This window comes from Rhinoraja longicauda, chromosome 32, assembly GCF_053455715.1.
Source record: "Rhinoraja longicauda isolate Sanriku21f chromosome 32, sRhiLon1.1, whole genome shotgun sequence".
Taxonomy (NCBI): domain Eukaryota; kingdom Metazoa; phylum Chordata; class Chondrichthyes; order Rajiformes; family Arhynchobatidae; genus Rhinoraja; species Rhinoraja longicauda.
In genome coordinates, this window is record NC_135984.1 from 27,633,901 (window position 1) to 27,659,706 (window position 25,806).

Consider the following 25,806-nt stretch of genomic DNA (forward strand, 5'->3'; position numbering starts at 1 on the left):
TCTCTAAATAAAGCTGTGAATGATCAAAGCTCAACATGCATCAGGCAGCTCCCCATCATGAGGGAGAATCCCACTGCACCCATGCACTTACCCTTTACTAACAATGTCTTTCTCACAATATGCAGACCAGCAGAGGTCTAGCAGCTCTGGGTTATGTCCAGACACAAACTAAAAGGTAGAACAGTAGAACAAGTAAAAGATTCATCCTCCACATGCTAGTACGAAAGGCAAAAGATCAGTCTGTAAAAATCCATCGCCTGCATCGAGCAACGTTCATAATGTTCATCCGGATGGCTCACAACCCACGGCTGAGCCCGTTAACCCGGTTCTGTGCTGCCCGTTTCATGCTCAATTTGCTTAGCTAAGGCAGCTGCTCTGTAAAAGCAACAGTCCCACAGGACGGGGAACGACAGCATGGAGCTCGGCAGCAGCCAAGAGCAACACAGGAATACGTGCAGCAATGATTTGCCTGCCAGACATTTCACTGCTCAAACAACTCAGTGGGGACATGAACGGTTCACGTAAGAGTCTTTATCCAAAACATGACATTTGCTCATTAAATAAAAACGAGGCTTGGCTTCTGAGCAGCTATGCAGCACTGTTGAGATCGATTGTGTGTGGAAACTCATGTTGGGACTTAGTCAGAAAGCATAATTCCTTTTAAACCAGAAAGGCAGAGGTTTGCTGAGTCCTGATATTTTTATTCTAATTCATTCTTCTTCATTTTTTTTACTGGAATAGGAATTATTTCAATTGAACCAAACACGGGGCTTATATAAGCTGGTCTTCAGCTTCCGGTAATGGATTTCATGCTCGTTGACTGCCCCTTCTCCTCCCCCTCCCATGAACAAATTGCACATGGCATTGACCTCCCGCAGCACTTCTCTATTTAAAGTGAAATCCAACAAAGACCAACAATAAGCTGGCTCCAAGTTTAAAGTCCAGTTTTAAAGGTTATCCTGAAGTACACTTCAGAAATACAAAAACTAGTTGAGACAACGTGGGCAGAAAATGAAAGGCAGTTTGAATTAGGCTGTGCCAGTCTTCATGTGATTCTACTACATGAGGATTCAAGCAAATTGAAGCCTATTAACCCTTTCAGAATAACCGTAGAACTGCTCCACAATCTGAATGGCAGAAGGTGTGCTGATCACAGTAAATGAATTGCCTGAAACTCTAGACATTCACCAACTCAGAAACCCAATGAGTGATTTAAAAGGGGGGCCTGCAAAGGGTTATTGCCGCTGGGCTCGTTCAAAATCATTGATGCATTTCACCCGTGGGGTTAGAAAGGACATATCAGGTTCGCAACTTCGCTGGTAAAATTCTGCTATTTCTTCCTTCCAACTCAGGCAACAAAGCCATAATCTATTATGCTCCATAGGGACCTCCGAGTTATAATCCAGAGAGATGAAGAGCTACTTGGGAAGTTAGCTGCAATAAGACTAACCAAATATTTCCTTTCATTGGATCGCGCAGTAAATTAAAATTTATAACATGAATTTTAACAACAACTGTGTTACCGCTAATCCATCCCCCACTTCAGATCAAGCAAGACAAACCTGCACACAAATCAGTGAATCTTTTCTGTGTGTAAGAAGGAACTGCAGATGCTGGTTTAAACCGTAGTCACAAAAAGCTGGAGTGACTCAGCGGGTCAGGCAGCATATTTGGAGAGAAGGAGTGGGTGACATTTCGGGCTGAGACCCTTCTTCGGATTGAAAGTCACAGGAACAGGAAATGAGAGATATAGACGATGATGGAGAGAGATATAGAACAAATGAATGAAAGATATGCAAAAAGTAACAATGATAAAGGAAACAAGGCCTTCGTTAGCTGTTTGCTGGGTGAGAACGAAAAGCTGGTGTGACTTGAGTGGGGGAGGGATAGAGAGAGAGGGAATACAGAGGTTACTTGAAGTTAGAGAAATTAGATTCATACCCTTGGGGTGTAAGCTGCCCAAGCGAAATATGAAATGCTGTTCCTCCAATTGGCATTTTGTCTCACTATGACAATGGAGGAGGTCTAGGACAGAAAGGTCAGTGTGGGAATAGGAAGGGGTTTAGCAACCGGGAGTTCAGGTAGGTCCAGACGGACTGAGCGAAGGTATTCAGTGAAATGATCGTCCAGTCTATGTTTGGTCTCGCCGATGTATAGGAGCCCACATCTTGAACTACGGATACAGTAGATGAGGTTGGAGGATGTGCAAGTGAACCAGGTTTTGGCACCATTTTCAAAGTCCAAGGTGCTTTAAGTGCAGCTGGCCATTAAGCCCTGTTGTCCTGGTGGTGTTGCCTGGCCAAATGAAGTTCTAGGCGTCCTGTGAGACATGAACTATTTGTCTTTCCACGGGTGCTGCCTGAGCTACTGAATATTTCCAGCATTTTCTGATTTTGCTCCAAAATGGATGCGCTTTCAGTATAGACAGACTGACCAATGGAATTTTTTTCTTTCTAATTTAACATCCATTAAACATATGGGCACCATGTGCCAGTCCTTTGTTTACACAGAGGTCTGGCATCTCCACGCTGGCATCACAGCTGAAGACTCTAAACCACCTGAGATTCCCAGTCTTCATGGTCATCCATTATAACCATTCTTTAGGGGGAAAATCACATATGAATGCACTGTAGACACCCTCTCTGTTAAACAGATCACTAGAATAAGTGGAGAGAGCTGGGCACCAAATCTAAGCTATTTACAAATCAAACATTGCCATACTTATGCTAAAGCACAGGGCATCTGTCAGAGCAAGTGTCAGCGCAAGCAAGCATCAGCGTGATCTACACTTCCAGGCTAGGGAGTGGGGAGCAATGTCCAAAGAGAGAATATCATTGCATAACACCCACAGGTTTTCAGCTGTATAACTTATTTTCATACCTTGTCAGTGCCACCCCAATCAAGGCATCTCAAGGTTAATCATAGCCAACATTCTTCTCAGAAATCTACTTTCAATTGCACTACTATGCATTTACTGGGGCCCACTCCGTTTCTTTGTAAACCTGCAACTTTGCTTTATTAATGGCTCCATCTTTAGATAAGAAAAAAGAACCACATGCAAGCATTCACAGTTGGTATTAAATACCACGAGGGCAATTCTGCCTACATGTTCTTGCTGCAGAATCAGATTACAGGCCTTCAAGAAACGAACAATCTGACGAAAAGTCCACGAGTTTTGGGTACTGTAGGAATCCCAAAGCATAGTGGACGGGGATAGGGAATTACAATCAGCACTGTACAGGGAGTGAACAGTTCCCGAATACTAAATAACACAATGGCGCGGCGGGAGAGTTGTTACCTTAGAGTGCCAGAGACCCGGATTCAATTATGACTACGGGTGCTGTCTGTACGGAGCTTGTACGTACTCCCCGTAACCGCATGGGTTTTCCCCTTGTGTTCCAGTTTCTCCCACATTCCAAAGACGTACAGGGTTGTAGGTTAATTGGCTTCGGTAAATATTGTAAATTGTCCCTAGTGTGTACAATAGTACAAGTGTACGGGGTGATCGCTGGTCAATACAGACTTGGTAGGATGAAGGGCCTATTTCCGAAGTTAGTTTAGAACTCCCTAGTAAAGAATCAGATCATGCCTGTGAATGAGTATGATGGTTATGAACTGTTGCAGTCCATATGCACAACGTATGAAAGGTCACTCACTCCAAGCAGTATTCCACACACAACCAGATAAGATACAGCTAAATCATATTACACTTCTTGATTAAGTAGAAAATGGAGACACAAGAAACTGTGAAACTTGAGCAAAACACAGTGCTGGAGGAACTCAGTGGGTCAGGCACGGGGGGGGGGTATGGCCAGATGTGGTTTTGTGCCAAATCCTGACCCCCTGAGTTCCAGTACTTTGTGTTGTGTTTGTAGAAAATGATCAGGTTTCTCCCCATGCCTAAACTGTCCAATCCCCATCACCAAGAAATGCAAACTGGGAACACAGAGCTTTCATTGAATTAAAAGAGAACTATGTCTGAAGATTTATTGTTCATTTCCCCTCTTAATTCCCATATGAATATCTCTTTAATGAGAAAGGAAGTTTACATCCTCCCCTTTTTGTACGCATTAAAAGTGTAAAAGCCTCTGCAGCATCGAGCCAACTCAGCACAAGGTTTGAAGGTCGAGCATCGATCTAACTTGCAACCATGCTGCCACAATGGCAACATGACTGGAGGTTCCTCATCACTGCAGTTCTCAGTTGGGGCAATCACAGGGCTATCGTGGCGATTGGCTTTTAATAGAACATCTGTTGGAATGGACAGGCTTTAGAGAACCAACACATTCTTTAATCAAGTCTCAACAGAGTTAGGTTGAATCAAATCATCAGAATGTTACTCTTCAGTTCACAGAAATGCATTACACTACGTGACACCCAGTTATACTTCAGAAGCCAGTACAAGGGCCACCTGTAATATAAGGGTTAAACAGACCGTGAGCTGAAATGGAGTTGTGAGCTCATTTAGCAGCACCATGGTTCTACCATGAGAGTTTGAGCTTCATCTTCAGAGGAGGGGGAAGGAGAGGGAGAGGGAGAGGGAGGGGGAGGGGGAGGGGGAGAGAGAGGGAGAGAGAGAGAGAGAGAGAGAGAGAGAGAGAGAGAGAGAGAGAGAGAGAGAGAGAGAGAGAGAGAGAGAGAGAGAGAGAGAGAGTTTCTTTACTGATAGTTGATAGTTTGTATTTTAATTGCGTTCGCTTTAATAAATAATTCTTTGTGCTCTTCACCATTTGCTTCCTCCATTCATTGATCTGAATCCTTGAATGCTGCATATATTTCATTACACCACCCAAACTGCAGCATTCTCACAGCTAATTCCAAACTCACTGCAAAGATTTTCCTTCCAATGGTTAGTTTTAAGTCCAAGCATTTTATGTGAATATTGAAGCTGAATTGGCAAAACATTCTGATAAGTCTCGGGCTTAACCTAGTGGGCCAAAGTGCTCATGTTCTTTCCAAAAGCATCAAACAGGCAATCCAGAGAGCTGAGAAATCTTGCAGCAATGCACATTGCCACTCAGCACAGAATGACAACTGAATATGGCACCTTCAGCCAGTAACATGCAATGCTAGATTTTGCCCATGGGCAGTGTGGAGCGTGTTTAGATCTGCATCATTGCCACGTCAGGGAGACTGACAAGCTCCAGTAGAAGCGACTGAGTGAACCAAACAGGCATTAAGTTAACACAAGTATTTTAGTTTTAGTTTAGAGATACAGCGCGGAAACAGGCCCTTCGGCCCGCCAAGTCCGCACCGACCAGCGATCACCTCACGTTAACACTATCCTACACACACCAAGCCAATTAACCTGCATACCTGCACGTCTTTGGAGTGTGGGAGGAAACCGAAGATCTCAGAGAAAACCCACGTGGTCACGGGGAGAACGTACAAACTCCATACAGACAGCACCCGTAGTCGGGACTGAACCCGATCTCCGGTGCTGCAAGCGCTGTCAGGCAGCAATTCTACTGCTGCGCCACCGTGACCGTACGAATTTTGCTTGGCATAACATTCCAAAGGCAGTGAGCTGAGGTCCCCTCAACATCGCCCTACACACACGCAAGCACAGAAAAGTGAAAACACGCTGGTGCTCCCGGTCAGCAGTGGTGAGTACCTACCGACAGTGGTCCGAGGAGGGACAAACCACAAACCAGCGACAGGGTGTTGGGCGCCCAAGGCTCATCGATGTGCGAGGGCAACGAAGGCTATCCTATCTGGTCCAAACCGACAGAAGGTCTACTGTGGCACATCACAGCAAATTGTAATAGTGGTCATGGGAGGAATGTGTCACAATACACAGTGCATTGCACCCTGCTGCGTATGGGGCTGCACAAGGGGGACCAACAGCATATTAGACAGGTGGTCATAACGTTTTGGCTCATCAGGTCATAATGTTTTGGCTAATCGGTGTATATCTGCTTATCCACACACTTCCCTTGCTTCACAGAAGGGACTGGGAATAAAGGGAATGGAAGTGAGAGCTGTGTTTGCTCTTCCTGCAGGATGTAGGACATCAGGGATATTTCCACTGTTCCTGGTGGCTAGACCTTTTAGTTTAGTTTAGAGACACAGCATGGAAACAGGCCCTTTGGTGCACTGAGTCCACACCAACCAGTAATCCCCACACATTAACACCATCCTACACACACTGGGGACAAGTTACATTTATTCCAAGCCAATTAACCTACCAACCTGTACGTCTTTGGAGTGTGGGAGGAAACCGAAGATCTCAGAGGAAACCCATGTGGTCACAGGGAGAACGTACAAACTCGGTACCGACAGCACCCATAGTCGGGATCAAATCCGGGTCCCCGGCTCTGCAAGCGCTGTAAGGCAGTAACTCTACCGCTGTGCCACCGTGCCGCCTTAACATGCTGGAAGTGTGGCCAACTCCAGCTCCTGACTGCAGAGAACCGATGGAGCCGAGGCTGGCTTGCTGTAGAGCCAATGGGATGCAGAAAATAAGGTAGATTGCACTCAGTCTGAAGAAATGTCTCAACACGAAACATCACCCATTCCTTCTATCCAGAGATGCTACCTGGCCCGCAGAGTTACTCCAGCATTTTGTGTCTATGCACATTTGGTGAGTTATTCACAACCAAGGGTGAAGAGAGAGAGAGAGAGATGGGTGACCACCAGAAAGAGCAGCAAGTGCAGGCTGGTAATACTGGAGTCCCTGTAGTCATTGTAGTCACTTCTCTCGTAATCAGGTTCAGACTCAAATTAAGGCACAAAGTTGAGGAGTAACTAAGCAGGTCAGGCAACATGGATAGGCGACGTTCGGGTCAGCACTCTTCTTTAGACGGATTGTAGTGGGGAGGGAGGGGGCAGGAGAATTGGAAGCGAAGTGAGGACAAGACAAAGTTTGAAAAGGGACAGGTGGTCACAGGTAGGTACAGGCAAGGGGGATTTTGGACTGACAGATGATTGGACAAAGACAAAAAGTGTGAGATAAGAGGCACAAAGTGTAAAGCCAGAGAAAGAAACATAGGCGGAAAGGAGGGGGCTGAAGGGGAAAGGGAGAATTGGATGCGCATCCAGGCAAGGCACAGGGAAAAGGTTGTTGGGGGAAGTGGGGGAGGTGTTGTGGAACCTGGACCCAGTGTAATACTGTCTTGCAAGAATTGTTCACATGCCGATTACTCTCTTGGTTCTTGAAGTCATCCCCCATCCCAAGGGACTGCCTAAGAAGATGTCTTTTAGATTTTTTACAAATGTGTAGATGAACATGGACGCATAGTTTTATTGTTTTTGAGTTTGATTTTAGATTAATTTTATCTTGTCTCATAAACAAGTGAATAAAGACTCAAAACTGACCTTAAGAGGGATTATTTTACTGATATTAGACTACATAGGACATAGGTCTGAAACATCACCCATTCCTTTTCTCCAGAGATGCTGTCTGACCCACTGAGTTACACCAGTTTTTAAAATCTATCTTCGGTTTAAACCGGCATCTGCAGTTCCTTCCTGCACACCTATGTCTATAGAATAATGCAGCGCAGGAACTGGTTTACTTGAGTCTAGTTTGGAGATGCAGCGCGGAAACTGGACCTTCGGCGCACCGACTCTGCACCGACCCCCGCACATAACACTACCCTACACACACTTGAGAAAATGTTACATTTATACCAAGCCAATTAACCTACAAACCTGTACGTCTTTGGGGTGTGGGAGGGAACCGAACATCTCATGGAAAGCCCACGCAGGTCACGGGGTGAATGTACAAACTTGGTACAGACAAGCACCCGTGATCAGGATTGAACCTGGGTCTCTGGCGCTGTAAGGCAGTAACTCTACCGCTACGCCACTGTGGTTCTTTGGGCCACAATGTCTGTATCGAACATAATTTAAGATAAATGAGTCTGCAGAAGGGTCTTAACCCAAAACATCACCTTTTCCTTTTCTCCAGAGATGCTGTCTGACTCGCTGAATTACTCTAGCTTTTTATGTCTATCTTCGGTTTAAACCAGCATCTGCCATCCCTTCCTACACAAACTAATTTCATGTGCCTTAACCTGATCCTTATCCCTCTATTCCCTGCTTATCGAAAAGTCTCTTAAATACCATTATTGTAATTACCTCCACCACCACCCCTGGCAGCTCATTCCAGGCATCCACCACCATCTGTGTATAAAATCCAGCCCCATGCATTTCTTTTAAACTTTGCCCCTCTTGCCTGAAAGTGATAGTCTGACATTTCCACCCTGAGAAAAAAGTTCTGTCTACTCTACCACGGCCTCTCATAATTTTATATACTTCTATCAAGTCTGAACATTCATTGTTCGAGAGAAAATAATCCAAGTTTGTCCAACTCTCCTTGTAGCTAATGCCCTCTAATTGAAACAGCATTCTGGTAAACTTCCTCTGTCCCCTCTCCAAGGCCTCTACATCCTTCCTGTAATGGGGCGATCAGAACTGCACACAATACTCCAAATGCAGACTAACCAGACTTATAGAGCTGCATTATAACTTCTTGACTCTTAGATAATGTCATTCCCAGTGACCTTTCTGTCCTGGGCCTCCTTTGTCAGAGCGAGGATAATCGCAAATTGGAGGAACAGCATCTCATATTTCACTTGGGCAGCTTACAACCCAGTGGTATAACATATAACATATAACATATAACAACTACAGCATGGAAACAGGCCTGTCCGGCCCTGCCAGTCCACGCCGACCATTCTCCCTGACCTAGTCTCATCTACCTGCACTCAGACCATAACCCTCCAATCCCCTCCTATCCATATACCTATCCAATTTACTCTTAAATAATAAAATCGAGCCAGCCTCCACCACTTCCACCGGAAGCCCATTCCATACAGCCACAACCCTCTGAGTAAAGAAGTTCCCCCTCATGTTACCCCTAAACCTTTGTCCCTCAATTCTGAAGCTATGTCCCCTTGTTGGAATCTTCCCCACTCTCAAAGGGAAAAGCCTACCCACGTCAACTCTGTCCGTCCCTCTCATAATTTTAAAAACCTCTATCAAGTCCCCCCTCAACCTTCTACGCTCCAAAGAATAAAGACCCAACCTGTTCAACCTCTCTCTGTAGCCTAAGTGCTGAAACCCAGGCAACATTCTAGTAAATCTCCTCTGTACCCTCTCCATTTTGTCGACATCCTTCCTATAATTTGGCGACCAGAACTGCACACCATACTCCAGATTCGGCCTCACCAATGCCCTGTACAATTTCAACATTACATCCCAACTTCTATACTCGATGCTCTGATTTATAAAGGCAAGCATACCAAATGCCTTCTTCACCACCCTATCCACATGAGATTCCACCGTCAGGGAACAATGCACAGTTATTCCCAGATCCCTCTGTTCCACTGCATTCCTCAATTCCCTACCATTTACCCTGTACGTCCTATTTTGATTTGTCCTACCAAAATGCAGCACCTCACATTAAACTCCATCTGCCATCTTTCAGCCCACCCTTCCAAAAGGCCCAAGTCTCTCTGTAGACTTTGAAAATCTACCTCACTATCAACTACTCCACCTATCTTAGTATCATCTGCATATTTACTAATCCAATTTGCCACACCATCATCCAGATCATTAATGTAAATGACAAACAACAGTGGACCCAACACAGATCCTTGGGGCACTCCACTAGACACTGGCCTCCAACCTGACATACAATTGTCAACCGTTACCCTCTGGTATCTCCCATTCAGCCATTGTTGAATCCATCTTGCAACCTCACTATTAATACCCAACGATTTAACCTTCTTAATCAACCTTCCATGTGGAACCTTGTCAAATGCCTTACTGAAGTCCATATAGACAACATCCACAGCCTTGCCCTTATCAATTTCCCTGGTAACCTCTTCAAAAAATTCAAGAAGATTAGTCAAACATGACCTTCCAGGCACAAATCCATGTTGACTGTTTCTAATCAGGCCTTGATTATCCAAATAATTATATATATTGTCCCTAAGTATCTTTTCCATTAATTTTCCCACCACAGACGTCAAACTAATAGGTCTATAATTGCTAGGTTTACTTTTAGAACCTTTTTTAAACAAAGGCACAACATGCGCAATGCGCCAATCTTCCGGCACCATCCCTGTTTCTAATGACGTTTGAAATATTTCCGTCATAGCCCCTGCTATTTCTGCACTAACTTCCCTCAATGTCCTAGGGAATATCCTATCAGGACCTGGAGACTTATCCACTTTTATATTCTTCAAAAGTGTCCGTACCTCCTCTTCTTTAATCATCCTAATTTCCATCACTACTCTACTTGTTTCGCTTACCTCACATAATTCAATATCCTTCTCCTCGGTAAATACCGAAGAAAAGAAATTGTTTAATATCTCCCCCATTTCTTCCGGCTCAGCACATAGCTGTCCACTCTGACTCTCTAATGGACCAATTTTATCCCTCACTATCCTTTTGCTATTGACATATCTGTAGAACCCCTTGGGGTTTACTTTTACATTACTTGCCAAAGCAGCCTCATATCTTTTTTTCGCTTTTCTAATTTCCTTTTTAAGATTCCTTTTACATTCTTTATATTCCTCAAGAACCTCATTTACTCCCTGCCGCTTATATTTATTGTATATCTCCCTCTTTTTCCGAACCAAGTGTCCAATTTCCCTGGAAAACCACGGCTCTTTCAAATTATTATTCTTTCCTTTCCACCGAACAGGGACATAAAGACTCTGTACTCTCAAAATTTCACCTTTAAATATCCTCCATTTCTCTATTATATCCTTTTCATAAAACAACAATTTCCATTTCACTCCTTTTAAATCCTTTCTCATCTCCTCAAAATTAGCCTTTCTCCAATCCAAAATCTCAACCCTTGGTCCAGATTTGACCTTCTCCATAATGATATTGAAACTAATGGCATTATGATCACTAGACCCAAAGTGCTCCTCAACACATACCTCCGTCACCTGACCCATCTCATTTCCTAACAGGAGGTCCAACACTGCCCCTTCTCTGGTAGGCACCTCTACGTATTGCTGCAAAAAACTATCCTGCACACATTTTACAAACTCCAAACCATCCAGCCCTTTAACAGAATGTGATTCCCAGTCTATATACGGAAAATTGAAATCACCCACAATCACCACTCTGTGCTTACTACTAATATCTGCTATCTCCTTACATATTTGCTCTTCCAATTCTCGTTCCCTATTTGGCGGTCTATAATACACCCCTATAAGTGTTGCTAAACCTTTCTCATTTCTGAGTTCCACCCAAACAGCCTCCTTAATCGAGCCTTCTAGTCTGTCCTGCCAAAGCACTGCTGTGATATCCTCCCTGACAAGCAATGCAACACCCCCACCTCTTGCCCCTCCGATTCTATCACATCTGAAATAATGAAATCCTGGAATATTTAATTGCCAATCGCAACCCTCCTGCAACCATGTTTCACTGATCGCCACAACATCATACTTCCAGATGTCAATCCAGGCTCTAAGCTCATCCACCTTTCTTACAATGCTCCTAGCATTAAAATATACACATTTAAGGGACCCATCATTTCTTATTCTCAGTTTATTTCTTTTCCCTTCTTTCTCTCCTACATATTGGGTCTGAGTGTTTCCCTTTTCTGCCTCCTGCCTCACACACTGCCTATTAGCTATCTGTGTTTGAGTCCCTCCCCCCAACCGTACTAGTTTAAAGTCTCCGCAGTTATTTTAGCAAATCTCCCCGCCAGGATATTGGTTCCCCTCGGGTTCAGATGCAACCCGTCCTTTTTGTACAGGTCATACTTCCCCCAGAAGAGGTCCCAATGATCCAGAAACTTGAAACCCTGCTCCCTGCACCAGTTCCTCAGCCACGTATTTATCCTCCACCTCACTCCATTCCTATTCTCACTATCGCGTGGCACAGGCAGTAAGCCTGAGATTATTACTTTGGAAGTCCTTTTTTTTAACTCTCTTCCTAGCCGCCTGAATTCTCTTTTCAGGACCTCTTCCCTTATCCTACCTATATTGTTGGTACCTATATGTACCACGACCTCTGGCTCCTCTCCCTCCCCTTTCAGGATATCCTGGACACGCTCAGACACATCCCGGACACCGGCACCAGGGAGGCAAACCACCATCCGGGTCTCCCGACTGCGTCCACAGAAACGCCTATCTGACCCCCTCACTATAGAGTCCCCTATTACTACTGCTCTCCTCTTCCTTTCCCTACCCTTCTGAGCAACAGGGCCGGACTCCTTGCCAGAGGCCCGGGCACCGTCGTTGCCCCCAGGTAGGCTGTCCCCCCCAACAGTACTTAAACAGGAGTACTTATTTCCAAGGGGTACAGCCACCGGGGTACTCCCTAGTCCCTGCCTCTGTTCCTTGAATATTGATTTCTCGAACTTCAAGTAACCCCTGCACTCCCTCTCTCTCCATCCCTCCCCTCCCCATGCAAGTCAGACCAGGTTCCCATTCTCACCTAGCAAACAACTAACAATGGCCTGTTTCCTTTATCATCGTTACTTTTTTGCATATCTTTCATTCATTTGTTCTTCATCTCTCTACTTCACCGATTATATCTCTTGTTTCCCTTTCCCCTGACTAGTCTAAAGAAGGGTCTCGACCTGAAACATCCCCCATTCCTACTCTCCAGAGATGTTGCCTGTCCCGCTGAGTTACTCTAGCATTTATGTCTATCCCCAACCAATAAAGGCAAGCATACCATAAGCTTTCTTTACCACTCTATGTGCTATCACTTTCAGGGAAAAATGTACCTGGACTGCAAGTTCCTCCTGCACATCAATGTTGTTAAGGATCTTGCCATCAATCATACACCTTCCCCTTACATTCAAGCTCCAAAAATGCAACACCTCACACTTGCTTGGATTAAATTCCATGTATCGTTTTTCCACCCACTTCTGCAGTTACATCACTAATCTCATTGTGAAGTGTCATATCAACTGTTCCATCTCCCTGGTTAATGGTGAAATAAAATAATGATTGAATATTTCTACCAACTCCACTTTGCACCCTGTGATATTTCCAGTCTATTCTTTCATGGCTCTCTTCCCATCCCAACCTTTTAGCTAATGTGCCTGCAAAGGTTTATGCTAATTTTATATGTTCCTTGATAATGTGATTTCATGCTTCTACTTAGCCTTCTTAATTGGTTTTTGGCATCCTTCCTAACTTCAAGATGCACTCCTCAATCATTGCCCATTAGATATTCCCCACTTCCATTCCTAGCCCCTCAAAATCAGCTTTTCTCCAATCCATCAGTATCATTGTCATCAAGGCTGATCTTTTATCATTGTGCAGCACATCATATTATGATGCATTGATGTTTCCTTACCGTCTTGTCTTTTCATTACCATATCCAAAAGTGAATGCTCCCTGCTTTCTATTTACAGATTACGTACATATTGTAGGAATCTATTCCCATATGCTCTTTACCTACCAATAAAACTGTGCTAGGAATTAATGTTAAAAACCATGAAGAGGTTAATTTAACAATGCTGCATGAGGTTTTCAAAAGAAAGAGTTCATCATTGCCTTTGAATTCATAGGCAGTGAGGGAGAGGGACTATTGAATTCAGAGCCCCTTCAAGAGTATTTCATTGTCATATGTCCCAAAATAGAACAATGAAATTCTAAAGGAACACAACAGACCTATGAACATAGTACTCTGTAAACCATTATAAACAAAAAAATAGTTCAGCATATGTAAAAAAACAAAAAATAATAGCGCAATGACAAAAACAATGCCCCCCTCCAGTCTATGTGTTACTGGGCTTATTTGGAGGTGGTAATGTTTTTAATAGCCTGATGGTTATTGGGAAGAAGCTGTTTCAGGCTCCCATACCTTCCCCAAGGCAGGAGTGCAATGAGTGTGGCGCCAGGGTGGTGTGGGTCTCTCATGATACTGGCTGTCGTTCTGAGGCAATGACTTGTGTAGATCCCTTCAATGGTGGAGAGGTCAGTACCCACGATGGACTGAGCAGTGTTCACCACTTCATGCAATATTCTTCATTCACGGGCGTTCGAGTTACCGAACCAGGGCGTGATGCAACCAGTCAGTATGCTCTCTACTGTATACCCGTTGAAGTTCAAGAGAGTATTCATTGACACTGGGTGGCAGTGTAAACTGTGAAGAGGATGTTAGGAGGTTGCAGGGTGATCTGGACAGGTTGAGTGAGTGGGCAGATGCGTGGCAGATGCAGTATAATATGGATAAATGTGAGGTTATCCACTTTGGCAGCAGAAACAAGGAGGCAAATTATTATCTCAATGGAGTTAGGTTAGGTAAGGGGGAGGTGCAGCGAAACCTGGGTGTCCTTGTACACCAGTCACTGAAAGTTGGCATGCAGGTACAGCAGGCAGTGCAAATAACTAATGGCATGTTGGCCTTCATAACAAGAGGATTTCAGTATAGGAGTAAAGAGGTTCTTCTGCAGTTGTACAGGGCCCTGGTAAGACCACATCTGGAGTATTGTGTGCAGTTTTGGTCTCCTAATTTGAGGAAGGACATCCTTGTAATTGAGGCAATGCAGCATAGATTCACGAGATTGATCCCTGGGATGGCAGGACTGACATATGAGGAGAGATTGAAAAGACTAGGCTTGTATACACTGGAGTTTAGAAGGATGAGAGGGGATCTTATAGAAACATATAAAATTATAAAAGGACCGGACAAGCTAGATGCAGGAAAAATATTCCCAATGTTGGGCGAGTCCAGAACCAGGGGCCATGGTCTTAGAATAAAGGGGAGGCCATTTAAAACTAAGGTGAGAAAAAACTTTTTCACACAGAGTTGTGAATTTGTGGAATTCTTTGCTACAGAGGGCAGTGAAAGCCAAATCACTGGATGGATTTAAGAGAGAGTTAGATAGAGCTCAAGGGGCTTGTGGAATCAAGGGATTTGGGGAGAAGGCAGGCACAGGGTATTGATTGGGGACGATCACGCATGATCACAATGAATGGCGGTGCTGGCTCGAAGGGCCGAATGGCCTCCTCCTGCACCTATTTTCTGTTTCTATGACATACAGAGTCTTCCCAATCTTCTAAGGAAGTAGAGGTGTTGATGGGCTTTCTAATTGCATCAGTGTGCTGGGCCCAGGACAGATCTTCAGAGGTATGCACGACCAGGAAGTTGACGTTTTTGACTCTCTCCACCACCATGTTGACAAAGACAGGTTTGAGGATCCTCGGCCTTGCTCTTCTAAAGTCAATCATTTCCTTGATGAAAGGAGTCTGAAGAAGGGTTGCGAACCGAATCACCACATTCCTTTTCTCCACTGCCTGACCCAGAGTTACTCCAGCATTTTGCATCTATCTTCAATATAAACTGGCATCTGCTGTTCCCTCCAACACAATCATTTTCTTGGTTTTACTAAAGTTCAGAGCAAGGTTATTGTTCTGGCACATTCATAAGGTCATAAGTGATTGGAGCAGAATTAGGCCATATGGCCCATCAAGTCTACTCTCTGCTATTCAATCATGGCTGATTTATAGCTCCCTCCTAACCCCATTCTCCTGCCTTCTCCCAAAACCCCTGACACCCACACTAATCAAGAATCTATCTCTGCCTTAAAAATATTCATTGACTGCCTCCACAGCCTTCTGTGGCAAAGAATTCCACAGATTCACCACCCCCTGACTGAAGAAATTCCCCCTCATCTCCTTCCTAAAGGAGCATCCTATAATCCTGAGGCTATGACCTCTAGTCCTAGACTCTCCCACCAGTGGAAACATCAGCTCCACATCCACTCTATCCAAGCCTTTCACTATTCGGTATGTTTCAATGCTGTCCCCCCCCAACCCGCATTCTTCTAAACTCCAGTGAGTCATGTCATGTGCCGTCATGTGTTAACCCATTCATGTGTTAACCCACTCATTCCTGCGATCATTCTTGTAAACCTCCTCTGGACCCTCTCCAGAACCAGCACATCCTTCCTCATATATGGTCTTTCCCTTTACGGCCTTTGAATTCACAAACCCCTCCCCGCAGTGCATATGAATTCACAGAGCCCCTGTCCTTCATTTCTGTAAATTCATACAGCTCCCCTCCCTTACTGCCTTTGAATTCAGAGCCCCTCTCCTCAAATGCCTTTGAATTTACCATGCCTCTCCCCCACATCCTGTGAATTCAGAGCCCCTCTCATCAAATGCCTTTGAATTCACAGACCTCCTATGGTCCACTCTCTGAGAATACACACAGAGCCTTTAACATTGCTTCTGAGCACTGGCACAGGATACACTGCACTCCTTTATCACTGCTTGGGACCCTAGGCTTTATTACTTAAGTCTCCGAAGCACAACGAACCAGAAGTCATGATCAGGCGAAAGCCGTATCTCGAAATGCGAAGTGTTGCGCAGTACCTGAAGCCCATGGAGGATGCGTGCAGATATATTGACGCCTTTAGTTTGTCTGGTTGCTAACGAAGCATGTCACAGGTTGGTGCTGATGGACTTGGTTCATTCTGAAGACAGCTGCAGGTTTGTTTACTGACTATAGCATTCCATACTTTCTTTGCACATTTCCTTTACTTTCTGAATGATCTGTGATGGATTGATGTGATACCGATGTTATTCCACAGCCCGAGAGCAGGGCTTTCTGTCATCAGATTCCCACTTCACATAGAGTCGTGATGTTGAGTAGATTTTGATCCCACGTTATTGATGATCATGTACTGTTAATTTAGACCAGTATTCAAATAACACCGCGCAGCAGTAGAGTTGCTGCTTTACAGCGCTTACAGCCCTAGAGACCCTGGTTTGATCCACACTACGGGAGCTGTCTGTACAGAGTTTAACATTCTCCCCGTGACTGCGTGGGTTTTCTCCGAGATCTTCGGTTTCCTCCCACACTCCAAAGACATACAAGTTTGTAGGTTAATTGGCTTGGAATAAGTGTAAATTGTTCCTAGTGTGTGTAGGATAGTGTTATATTCAGGGATCACTGGTCGGTGTGGACTCGGTGAGCTGAATGGCCTGTTTCCGCACTATATCTCTAAACTAAACTGTTGATACATAGCAAGAGACGATGCAATCTTAAACATCATTAGGTTCAGGTAAGCTTAGTTTACCAATAACATGATATGCAACAACTGGAAATCTATTGGTAAAAGCATTGTTTGCTTCCAGGGGAATATTTAAGTCTAAATCTTGGAAACCCCGAGCTAACAACAGAAGGACTGCGACGCTGAAGACCCTGACCTTCTCCAGGCGAGGGCAACACTCTCACCCCACAAAATGAAGTCAGAAAGTGCGCAGCATTTAAATGTTCTCAAATTCTGCTAGTGTTTAACATATAAAGTATGAGAAATGGATCAAGGTCAGAAGATACAAAAAGGTAAATGAAAGCAAATGCTGCCACCTGGAGACGAAAGCAAAGGACTGAGTGTGCAGGAAGCACACGGGCACTGGTGACCAACAGAGGGCAGCTCTATCAACGGGAAAACAGATACGATCAACATCTTCTCAGCTGTGTCATGAGTCTCACCACCCAAAATGTTCTGGGGCAAATGCACAACTCAGCATATTGCAGAGTTCCTCAGAGATGAGTACTTGTAGTCAGTGAGGAATGAAATAAACTTTGTTTGCTTCTGATAGCCAATGTGGGGCAGAAGGCAGCAGGGAAACAAGCAAATAAAGTTGAACCTACGTACAAGGGGTGCTAGGATAGTGAATGACAATCATCACTAAATTAGGAGAAACGTTGTAAGTTTGGTAAAGAATAAAAGGACTACCGAACAGTGAAAGGCCTGGATTTGGAGAGGATGTTTTCACTAGTGGAAAAGTCTAGGACTAGAGGCCATAGCCTCAGAATAAAAGGACGTACCTTTAGAGAGATGAGGAGGAATTAATTTTGTCAGAGGGTGGTGAATCTGAGGAATTCATTGCCACAGACAGCTATGGAGGCAGTCAATGGATATATTTAAGCCGGAGATTGACAGATTCTTGATTAGTATGGGTGTCTGGGCTTATGGGAAGAAAGCAGGAGAATGGGATTGACAGGCGGAGTAGATTTGATGGGCTGAATGGTCTAATTCTGCTCCAAAAACTTATGAACATGACCAGCACAATGGCTCCACAGAAACCAGCTGCAGATTCTGGAAAAGAGAAAGAACTCCAGTTGTTGGAATCATATCCGAAACAAGGGATAGTCGTTGTAACTGTCGGAGATCAAACATCACAAGGTCAGAAAGAGAGATATTCGCAGATGACTGCACAATGGTCGATACCACTTAAAACTCCTCAGCAAATGAAAGTCTATTCCTGCTTGCAGCAGGACCTAGACAACATTCACATTTGGTCTGATCAGTGTTAAGCAATATGGCCATCGCAAAGTGTACTTGGACAATAAACAGTATTACTAATGCTATATCTTCCACCAATAATACCCAAGGGGCCACCAGTGAGCAGAAATTGAACTGAACCACCACATCAGTACATGGCTACAAGAACAATTTTGGAAAGTCAAACCAGAGCAGGGTCTTCACAGTGAATAATAGGACTCTGGGGAATGTTATACAGCATAGTGACCTAGGAGTACACGTACACAGTTCCCTGAAAGTTGTATCACAGGTAGATAGGGTGTTAAAGAAAGCTTTCGGTACATTGGACTTCATCAGTCAGGGTATTGAGTGGAGAGGTTGATACATTACGTTGCAGTTCCACAAGTCATGTGTGAGGCCGTATGTGGACTATTGTGTTTCATTTTGGTCACCCTGCTAAAGGAAGGATGTCATTAAGTTGAAAAGAATGCAGAGAAGATTTACATGGATGTTGCCAGGACTCCAGGGCATGAGCTACAGGGAGAGATTGGGCAAGCTAGGATGTATTCCCTAGAAGCACAGGAGGCATAGGGCAATCTTATATAGTAGCATATAAAATCATGAGGGGAATTGATAGGGTAAATGCAGAGTCTTTCAGCCAGGACTGGGGAATTAAGAACCAGAGGACATATATTTAAGGTGAGAAGGGAAAGATTTAATAGGAATCTGAGGAGCAACGTTTTCACTCAGCGCTGTGGTGGGTAAATGAACAAGCTGCCAGAGGAGATAGTTGAGGTTGGTAAAATGACAACAATTAAAAGCCACTTGGGCAGGTACATGGATTAGAGGGATACAGGCCAAATGCAATCAGATGGGCTATCTTGGTCAGCATGAACAAGTTGGGCTGCCGGGTCTGTTACCATGCTGTATGACTTCATAACAAGTCAGAGACGTGGTACCATACAACAAGGAAAGTGATAGAATACTTTGCCTTTGCCCCAATGATTGCAGCTCTAATACCTTTCAAGTTCATCATCATCCAAAACAAAACAGCCTGCTGGACTGAGAACACATCAACCACCCAATGCATCCATTCTCTACCACCAGTACTCAGCCTGCAGCATCCACAAGACACACAGCAGTTATTCACCCGAGGTACGCTAACAGCATGTCTCAGACACATTACCCCTCATGTCGAGAAGCCCAGGAGCAGTAGGTGTATGAAACACCATCAACTCCAAGTTACCGATCATACCGATGAGCAACATATCACCGTTCGTTCCCTCACTATAACTTCACCTACATTTTCTTGAACTTCCTCCCCAATCATAAAGCATCTTCTCCAAAGGGAATGCACTACTTCAGAAAAGCAGCAACTCCCCAAAAGTCACTAGGGATGGGCAATAAATGCTGAGATATCCAGCACAGGCCAAGTAAAGAAAAACAAAGCAGTGGATGCTGGAAATATTCTGGTTAGTCAGCATCTGTGGAGACAGAAATAAAGTCAATCTTCCAGGTCGATGACCTATCACTAGAATGGAGAAAGGCTAAAAATGTAACATTTTATGCTGTGGAAATAGTCCAGGATTTTGGTCTAAAACCGTAACCACAATGCTTTCATTCCTATTACTCACAAGGACGTGGAGCTGGCAAATGCTACACAGGCTGAAATAGCCAGGACCAAACACGGACTTTAAAAAAAGGATCAGTGTGCCAGTTGCATCAGACGTTGTTACTTTCAAGTGAAGTCAACTCAGGGTTTTATTTAATATTGACTATGGTCAAGCCACGGAACTACGTCTCAAATGCAGTATTAAAATGCAAAAGAATTATGACAAAAAAAACTTGTCAGAAAATGCAATGTCTTAAAAATTTGACCAAATATATGTTTTGAAATATATCAAGGAGAGCATTGTCAAAATTACCCTGGCCTTTCAGAAAGCTTTACTCACAGGGAATGTCAATTTTGTTGCTTCGTGAAATGGGACCTTACTATTTCCTGGGAGCAAAGTGCACAAGATGCAGCCTTGAGAGTTTTTCTGATTGTCAACATTCACTGAATGAACCAGCAACTTCATACATTTTGCAGATAGAAACATCTGGGACTTTGCTGGATCAATACATGCAGAAGAAATTTAGTTTTGGCCAGCCAGTGCACCCAATGGCAATCAATGAGCCAGAAGGCAGTCAACATGCTTTCAACCTACAGTGTCCGCGTCGACCATCAAATGCACAAGGACTTTAATCCCATTTTCCAACATTCAGAGCATTCTTATTAATCCCGATCCCACATTTTTTCCTTATAACATTTTCGCTTCCCTTCTAATAGTGCTCACAACACGCCACCACAACTTCAACAATAACCACTAACCACACTTCCAATAAGAAATTAATCTTAGATTCACTATTCTTTTTCACTCCCCTATATTAATGACCTGGTCATTGATCTTGGATAGCCAGTAAATTTGCAGATTTTAGAACAGAGAAATAAAATCATCATGAAAAGGATTTAGATGGATGCAGGGAAAGATGTATAAACATAAAAGATTTCTTCTTCCTAGGGCAAATGTTACATACAGTGCCCTCCATAATGTTTGGGACAAAGACATTTATTTATTTGCCTCTGTACTCCTCAATTTAAGATTTGTAATAGAAAAAAAAAATCACATGGGGTTAAAGTGCACATTGCCAGATTTTAATAAAAGCCATTTTTATACATTTTGGTTTCACCATGTAGAAATTACAGCTGTAATGGTCCCCCCATTTCAGGGCATCATAATGTTTGGGACACATGGTGTTTGTAATTGCTCAGGTGTGTTTAATTGCCTCCTTAATGCAGGTATAAGAGAGCTCTCAGCACCCAGTCTTTCCATCACCTTTGGAAATTTTTATTAGTGTTTATCAACATGAGGACCAAAGTTCACAATCAATCACAATCACACCATCACACTTTATTAGCCAAGTATGTTTTGCAACATACGAAGAATTTCATTTGCCATACAGTCATAACAAGTTGTGCCAATGAAAGACAAATAAGCCATTATGGGACAGAGAAACAAGAATAAAACTGTTGGAGACATCAGCCAAACCTCAGGCTTACCAAAATCAACTGTTTGGAAAATCATTAAGAAGAAAGAGAGCACAGGTGAGCTTACTAATCGCAAAGGGACTGGCAGGCCAAGGAAGACCTCCACAGCTGATGACAGAAGAATTCTCTCTTTAATAAAGACAAATCCCCAAACACCTGTCCGACAGATCAGAAACACTCTTCAGGAGTCAGGTGTGGATTTTCAATGACCACCATCTGCAGAAGACTTCATGAACAGAAATACAGAGGCTACACTGCAAGATGCAAAACACTGGTGAGCCGCAAAAATAGGATGGCCAGGTTACAGTTTGCCAAGAAGTGCTTAAAAGAGCAACCACAGTTCTGGAAAAAGGTCTTGTGAACAGATGAGATGAAGATTAACTTATATCAGAGTGATGGCAAGAGCAAAGTATGGAGGAGAGAAGGAACTGCCAAAGATCCAAAGCATACCACCTCATCTGTGAAACATGGTGGCGGGGGTGTTATGGCCTGGGCATGTATGGCTGCTGAAGGTACTGGCTCACTTATCTTCATTGATGATACAATTGCTGATGGTAGTAGCATAATGAATTCTGATGTATATAAACACATCCTATCTGCTCAAGTTCAAACAAATGCCTCAAAACTCATTGGTCGGCACTTCATTCTACAGCAAGACAATGATCCCAAACATACTGCGAAAGCAACAAAGGAATTTTTCAAAGCTAAAAAATGGTCAATTCTTGAGTGGGCAAGCCAATCACCCGATCTGAACCCAATTGAGCATGCCTTTATATGCTGAAGAGAAAATCGAAGGGGACTAGCCCCCAAAACAAGCATAAGCTAAAGATGGCTGCAATACAGGCCTGGCAGAGCATCACCATAGAAGTCACCCAGCAACTGGTGATGTCCATGAATCGCAGACTTCAAGCAGTCTGTGGATGCAAAGGACATGCAACAAATACCGAATATGACTACTTTGATTTACATGACTGCTGTGTCCCAAACATTATGGTGCCCTGAAATGGGGGACTATGTATAAACACAGCTGTAATTTCTACATGGTGAAACCAAAATGTATAAAAATGGCCTTTATTAAAATCTGACAACGTGCACTTTAACCACATGTGATTTTTTCTATTACAAATCTCAAATTGTGGAGTACAGAGGCAAATGAATAAATGATGGGTCTTTGTCCCGAATATTGTGGAGGGCACTGTATAAACATAAAGGATTTGTTCTTCCTAGGGCAAACGTTAAATATTTATTTCCCATTATAGAAAAATAGATTAACATTTAATATATTCTTGCATTCTTCTATAGGAAAATAACTGCAGATGCTGGTACAAATCGAAGGTATCACAAAATGTTGGAGTAACTCAGCAGGTCAGGCAGCATCTTGGAGAGAAGGAATGGGTGACTTTTCGGGTCGATACCCTTCTTCAGTCCGAAGAAGGGTCTCGACCCGAAACATCACCCATTCCTTCTCTCCAAGATGCTGCCTGACCTGCTGAGTTACCTTGCATTCTTCTATACTAAATTCAGTAGACATGTTAACATCATCTGAGGGGTGAAGACAGAATTAGTTCAGTTTTTCCATGTAATTTGTTGGACTGGCTCTCTTCTGGATTTTACATCTTTCTAAGGACATGACTCATATGGTGAGGGTAGAAAGTACCTTACTGCCATATTCCAGGCAGCACGAGGTGATATTGGGTTTGATATTTCTGCTCACTACCTGGTCTTCTCCTGCTCATCATTTTCATTGTTCTATGTGCATCACCATCCTTCAATTACCAGAGAGATGAAGCGTAGACTAGGCAACTATTTTGCCAAACACTGGCACTCGGTCTATCTGGGCCTGTTGGATCTGCTGGTTGCTAAACATTTTAACTCCAATATTGACGCATACTGGAGGAACTGCAGCTCATATTCCACTTGCATTGCTTATGACCCAACTGTATGAATAGTGAATCCTCCCATTTTAAGTAACAAAAAGCCCACACCTTCTCCATCCTCTCTTCCATGTACCTCACCAGGTTGCGCACCTATTTCCCTCCCCTCCCCCCAGCTTCATATTTCACTTTCTTCTCTCCTTATTTTACATCCTTTTGTCTCCTTATCATTTCTGGCCTTTGTCCACCCATCTGCCAATCAAACATCCTCACCTGTGTCCACCTATCACTTGCCTGGCCTTGTCCCTCCCCTACTTCTCAGTCTGAAAAAGAGTCCCGACCCAAAGCGTTGCCTATTTATGTCCTCTAGAGATGCTGTCTGACCCGCTGAGTTACTCAGTATTTTGTGTCTTTTATTGAAACCTGCATCTGCAGTTCCTTGTTTCACCACTAAATATGCCCATCTCCACTTGTGTACCACTGAGTATTGAATGAATGAATGAATGAATAAGTTTATTGGCCAAGTATGCAGATACAAGGAATGTGCCTTGGTGCTCCACTCACAAATGACAACACAAACATACAGTTAACAATTAAGAATAAAGCATAAACACATCAAAACAACCTTGCTCAGCTCATGCATGCCTTTGTTACACTAAAATGGAATGTACCAACAAGCTGCTGCCTGGCCTTCCTTCTGCTGCCCCATAAACTCATCAAAATCATACCGCTCATGTTCTAATTTCTGCCAAATTTACTCATTAATCTGCACAAATGAAAGATGCTTTGGCAAGACAAATTGACTACATTAGATAAAATTGCTGCAGAGATATAAATCAATACTGAGTTATTTCACAATCCTTTATATTTTTGGTGCCAGAGTGCAGCAAGGTACAATGTTCATTTTATGGTGTATAAAGTGCCACTCACTTGTATGCCGCCAAAGTCCACATTCTCGTAGTGGAAATGAGCACATTCGGCAAGCTTGGGAAAGTGCCCTTTTGCGAATGCCAGCCTGCAACAGAGAAGAGCACACTATTAATATTCACCAGGAAAGAACTAGTGCTGTTAGCATTGCTATCATCTATGGAAACACATTGCTGCTTCTTTGGAACTGGCTAGACTCAATAGTAGCTTTGGATATTCCCCCACTGTGCCACCCTGAATAGAATTGTAGAGTTGTACAAAATAAAAGGGCAAAAAAAATGTGGTGTTCCTGATGGTTAGTCCTTGGTCAACCTCAGACCTCACTTGTAAGCAGATGGGATCAGTTCATCTTGGCGTGCAGGAAGGGACTGCAGATGCCGTTTTACACTGAAGATAGACTCAAAATGTTGGAGTAACTCAGCAGGACAGGCGGCATCTCTAGAGAGAAGAAATGGGTGACGTTTCGGGTTGAGACCCTTCTTCAGAGTCAGTGGAGAGTGAGACAGAGATAAGGAAGGGTAAGGTGTGAAAACGAGACATGATAGGAGATGGGGGTCAGGGAAAATGTAGAATTGTTAGTTAGAAGATGACAATAAAACATGCAGAGATAAAATTTAATCAGGGGGACAGTCAGACCAGTCGGAGAACTAGGAATGGGGAGCGATAGAGAGAGAGGGAAAGCAAGGGTTACTTGAAGTTAGAGAAGTCAATATTGATATCCTTGGGGTGTTAGCTACTCACAAAATATGAGGTGCTGTTCCTCCAATTTGCGCTGGACCTCACTCTGATAGTGGAGGAAGCCCAGGGCAGAAAGGTCAGTATGGGAATGGGAGGGGGAGTTAAAATGGTAGATTTTGGCTGGATCAGGTAGATTTAGGCAGACTGAGCAGAGGTGTTCAGTGAAGTGATTGCTGAGCCTGCGCTTGGTCTCGCCGATATATATTAGTCCACACCTGGAACAACGGATACAGTAGATGAGGTTGGAGGAGGTACAAGGGAATATCTGCTTCACCAAAAGGGACTATCGTGGTCCTTCGACAGGGTCGAGGGAGGAGGTAAAGGGACAGGTGTTGCATCTCCTGCGGTTGCAGGGGAAAGTACTTGGGGAGGTGGTGTTTTGGGTGGGAAGGAACGAGTTAACAAGGGAGCTGCGGAGGGAAAGCTCTCTGCGGAAGGGAAAGGGATGGAGATTGGAAGATGTGACTAGTGGTAGGATACCGCTGGAGGTGGCAAAAATGTCGGAGGATCACGTGCTGTATGCGACGGCTTGTGTGGTGAAACGTGAGGACGAGGGGAACTCTGTCCCTGTTACGAGGGGGAGCATGATGGAAGAGGGGAACCCCCGTTCCCGATAGAATGTGGACATCTCAGATGTCCTGGTATGGAACACCTCATCTTGGGCGCAGATGCGGCAGAGACCAAGGAATTGGGAGTAGGGGATAGAGTCCTTGCAGAAGGCAGGGTGGGACGGTGTAGATAGCCGTGGGAATAAGTAGGTTTATAATAGATGTCTATCTTCTGTGATGGAGATGGTGAGATCAAGAAATGGTAGGCAGATGTCAGAGATGGTCGAAGTGAATTTGAGTGCAGGATGGAAATTAGTAGTGAAGTTAATCAGCTAGGCATCATGTTCGGCACAAACATTGCTCATTCCTGTGCTGCACTGTTCTGTGTTGTAATGGTGCCTCTCAAGGTTAGGAGCTTAGTCACCT

At 43.9% G+C, this 25,806-nt stretch overlaps 1 protein-coding gene across 3 annotated transcripts in view; it reads right to left on the reverse strand.

Moving 5' to 3' along the window:
* Positions 1-25,806, reverse strand: part of arhgap32b (Rho GTPase activating protein 32b) — a 415,224-nt gene that overhangs the window by 194,420 nt on the left and 194,998 nt on the right. For all 3 annotated transcript variants that reach the window (XM_078426922.1, XM_078426925.1, XM_078426924.1), the window contains one exon: positions 24,098-24,182. In XM_078426922.1, coding sequence (XP_078283048.1) covers positions 24,098-24,182 — 85 coding nt within the window. The remainder of the gene's footprint in view (positions 1-24,097; positions 24,183-25,806) is intronic.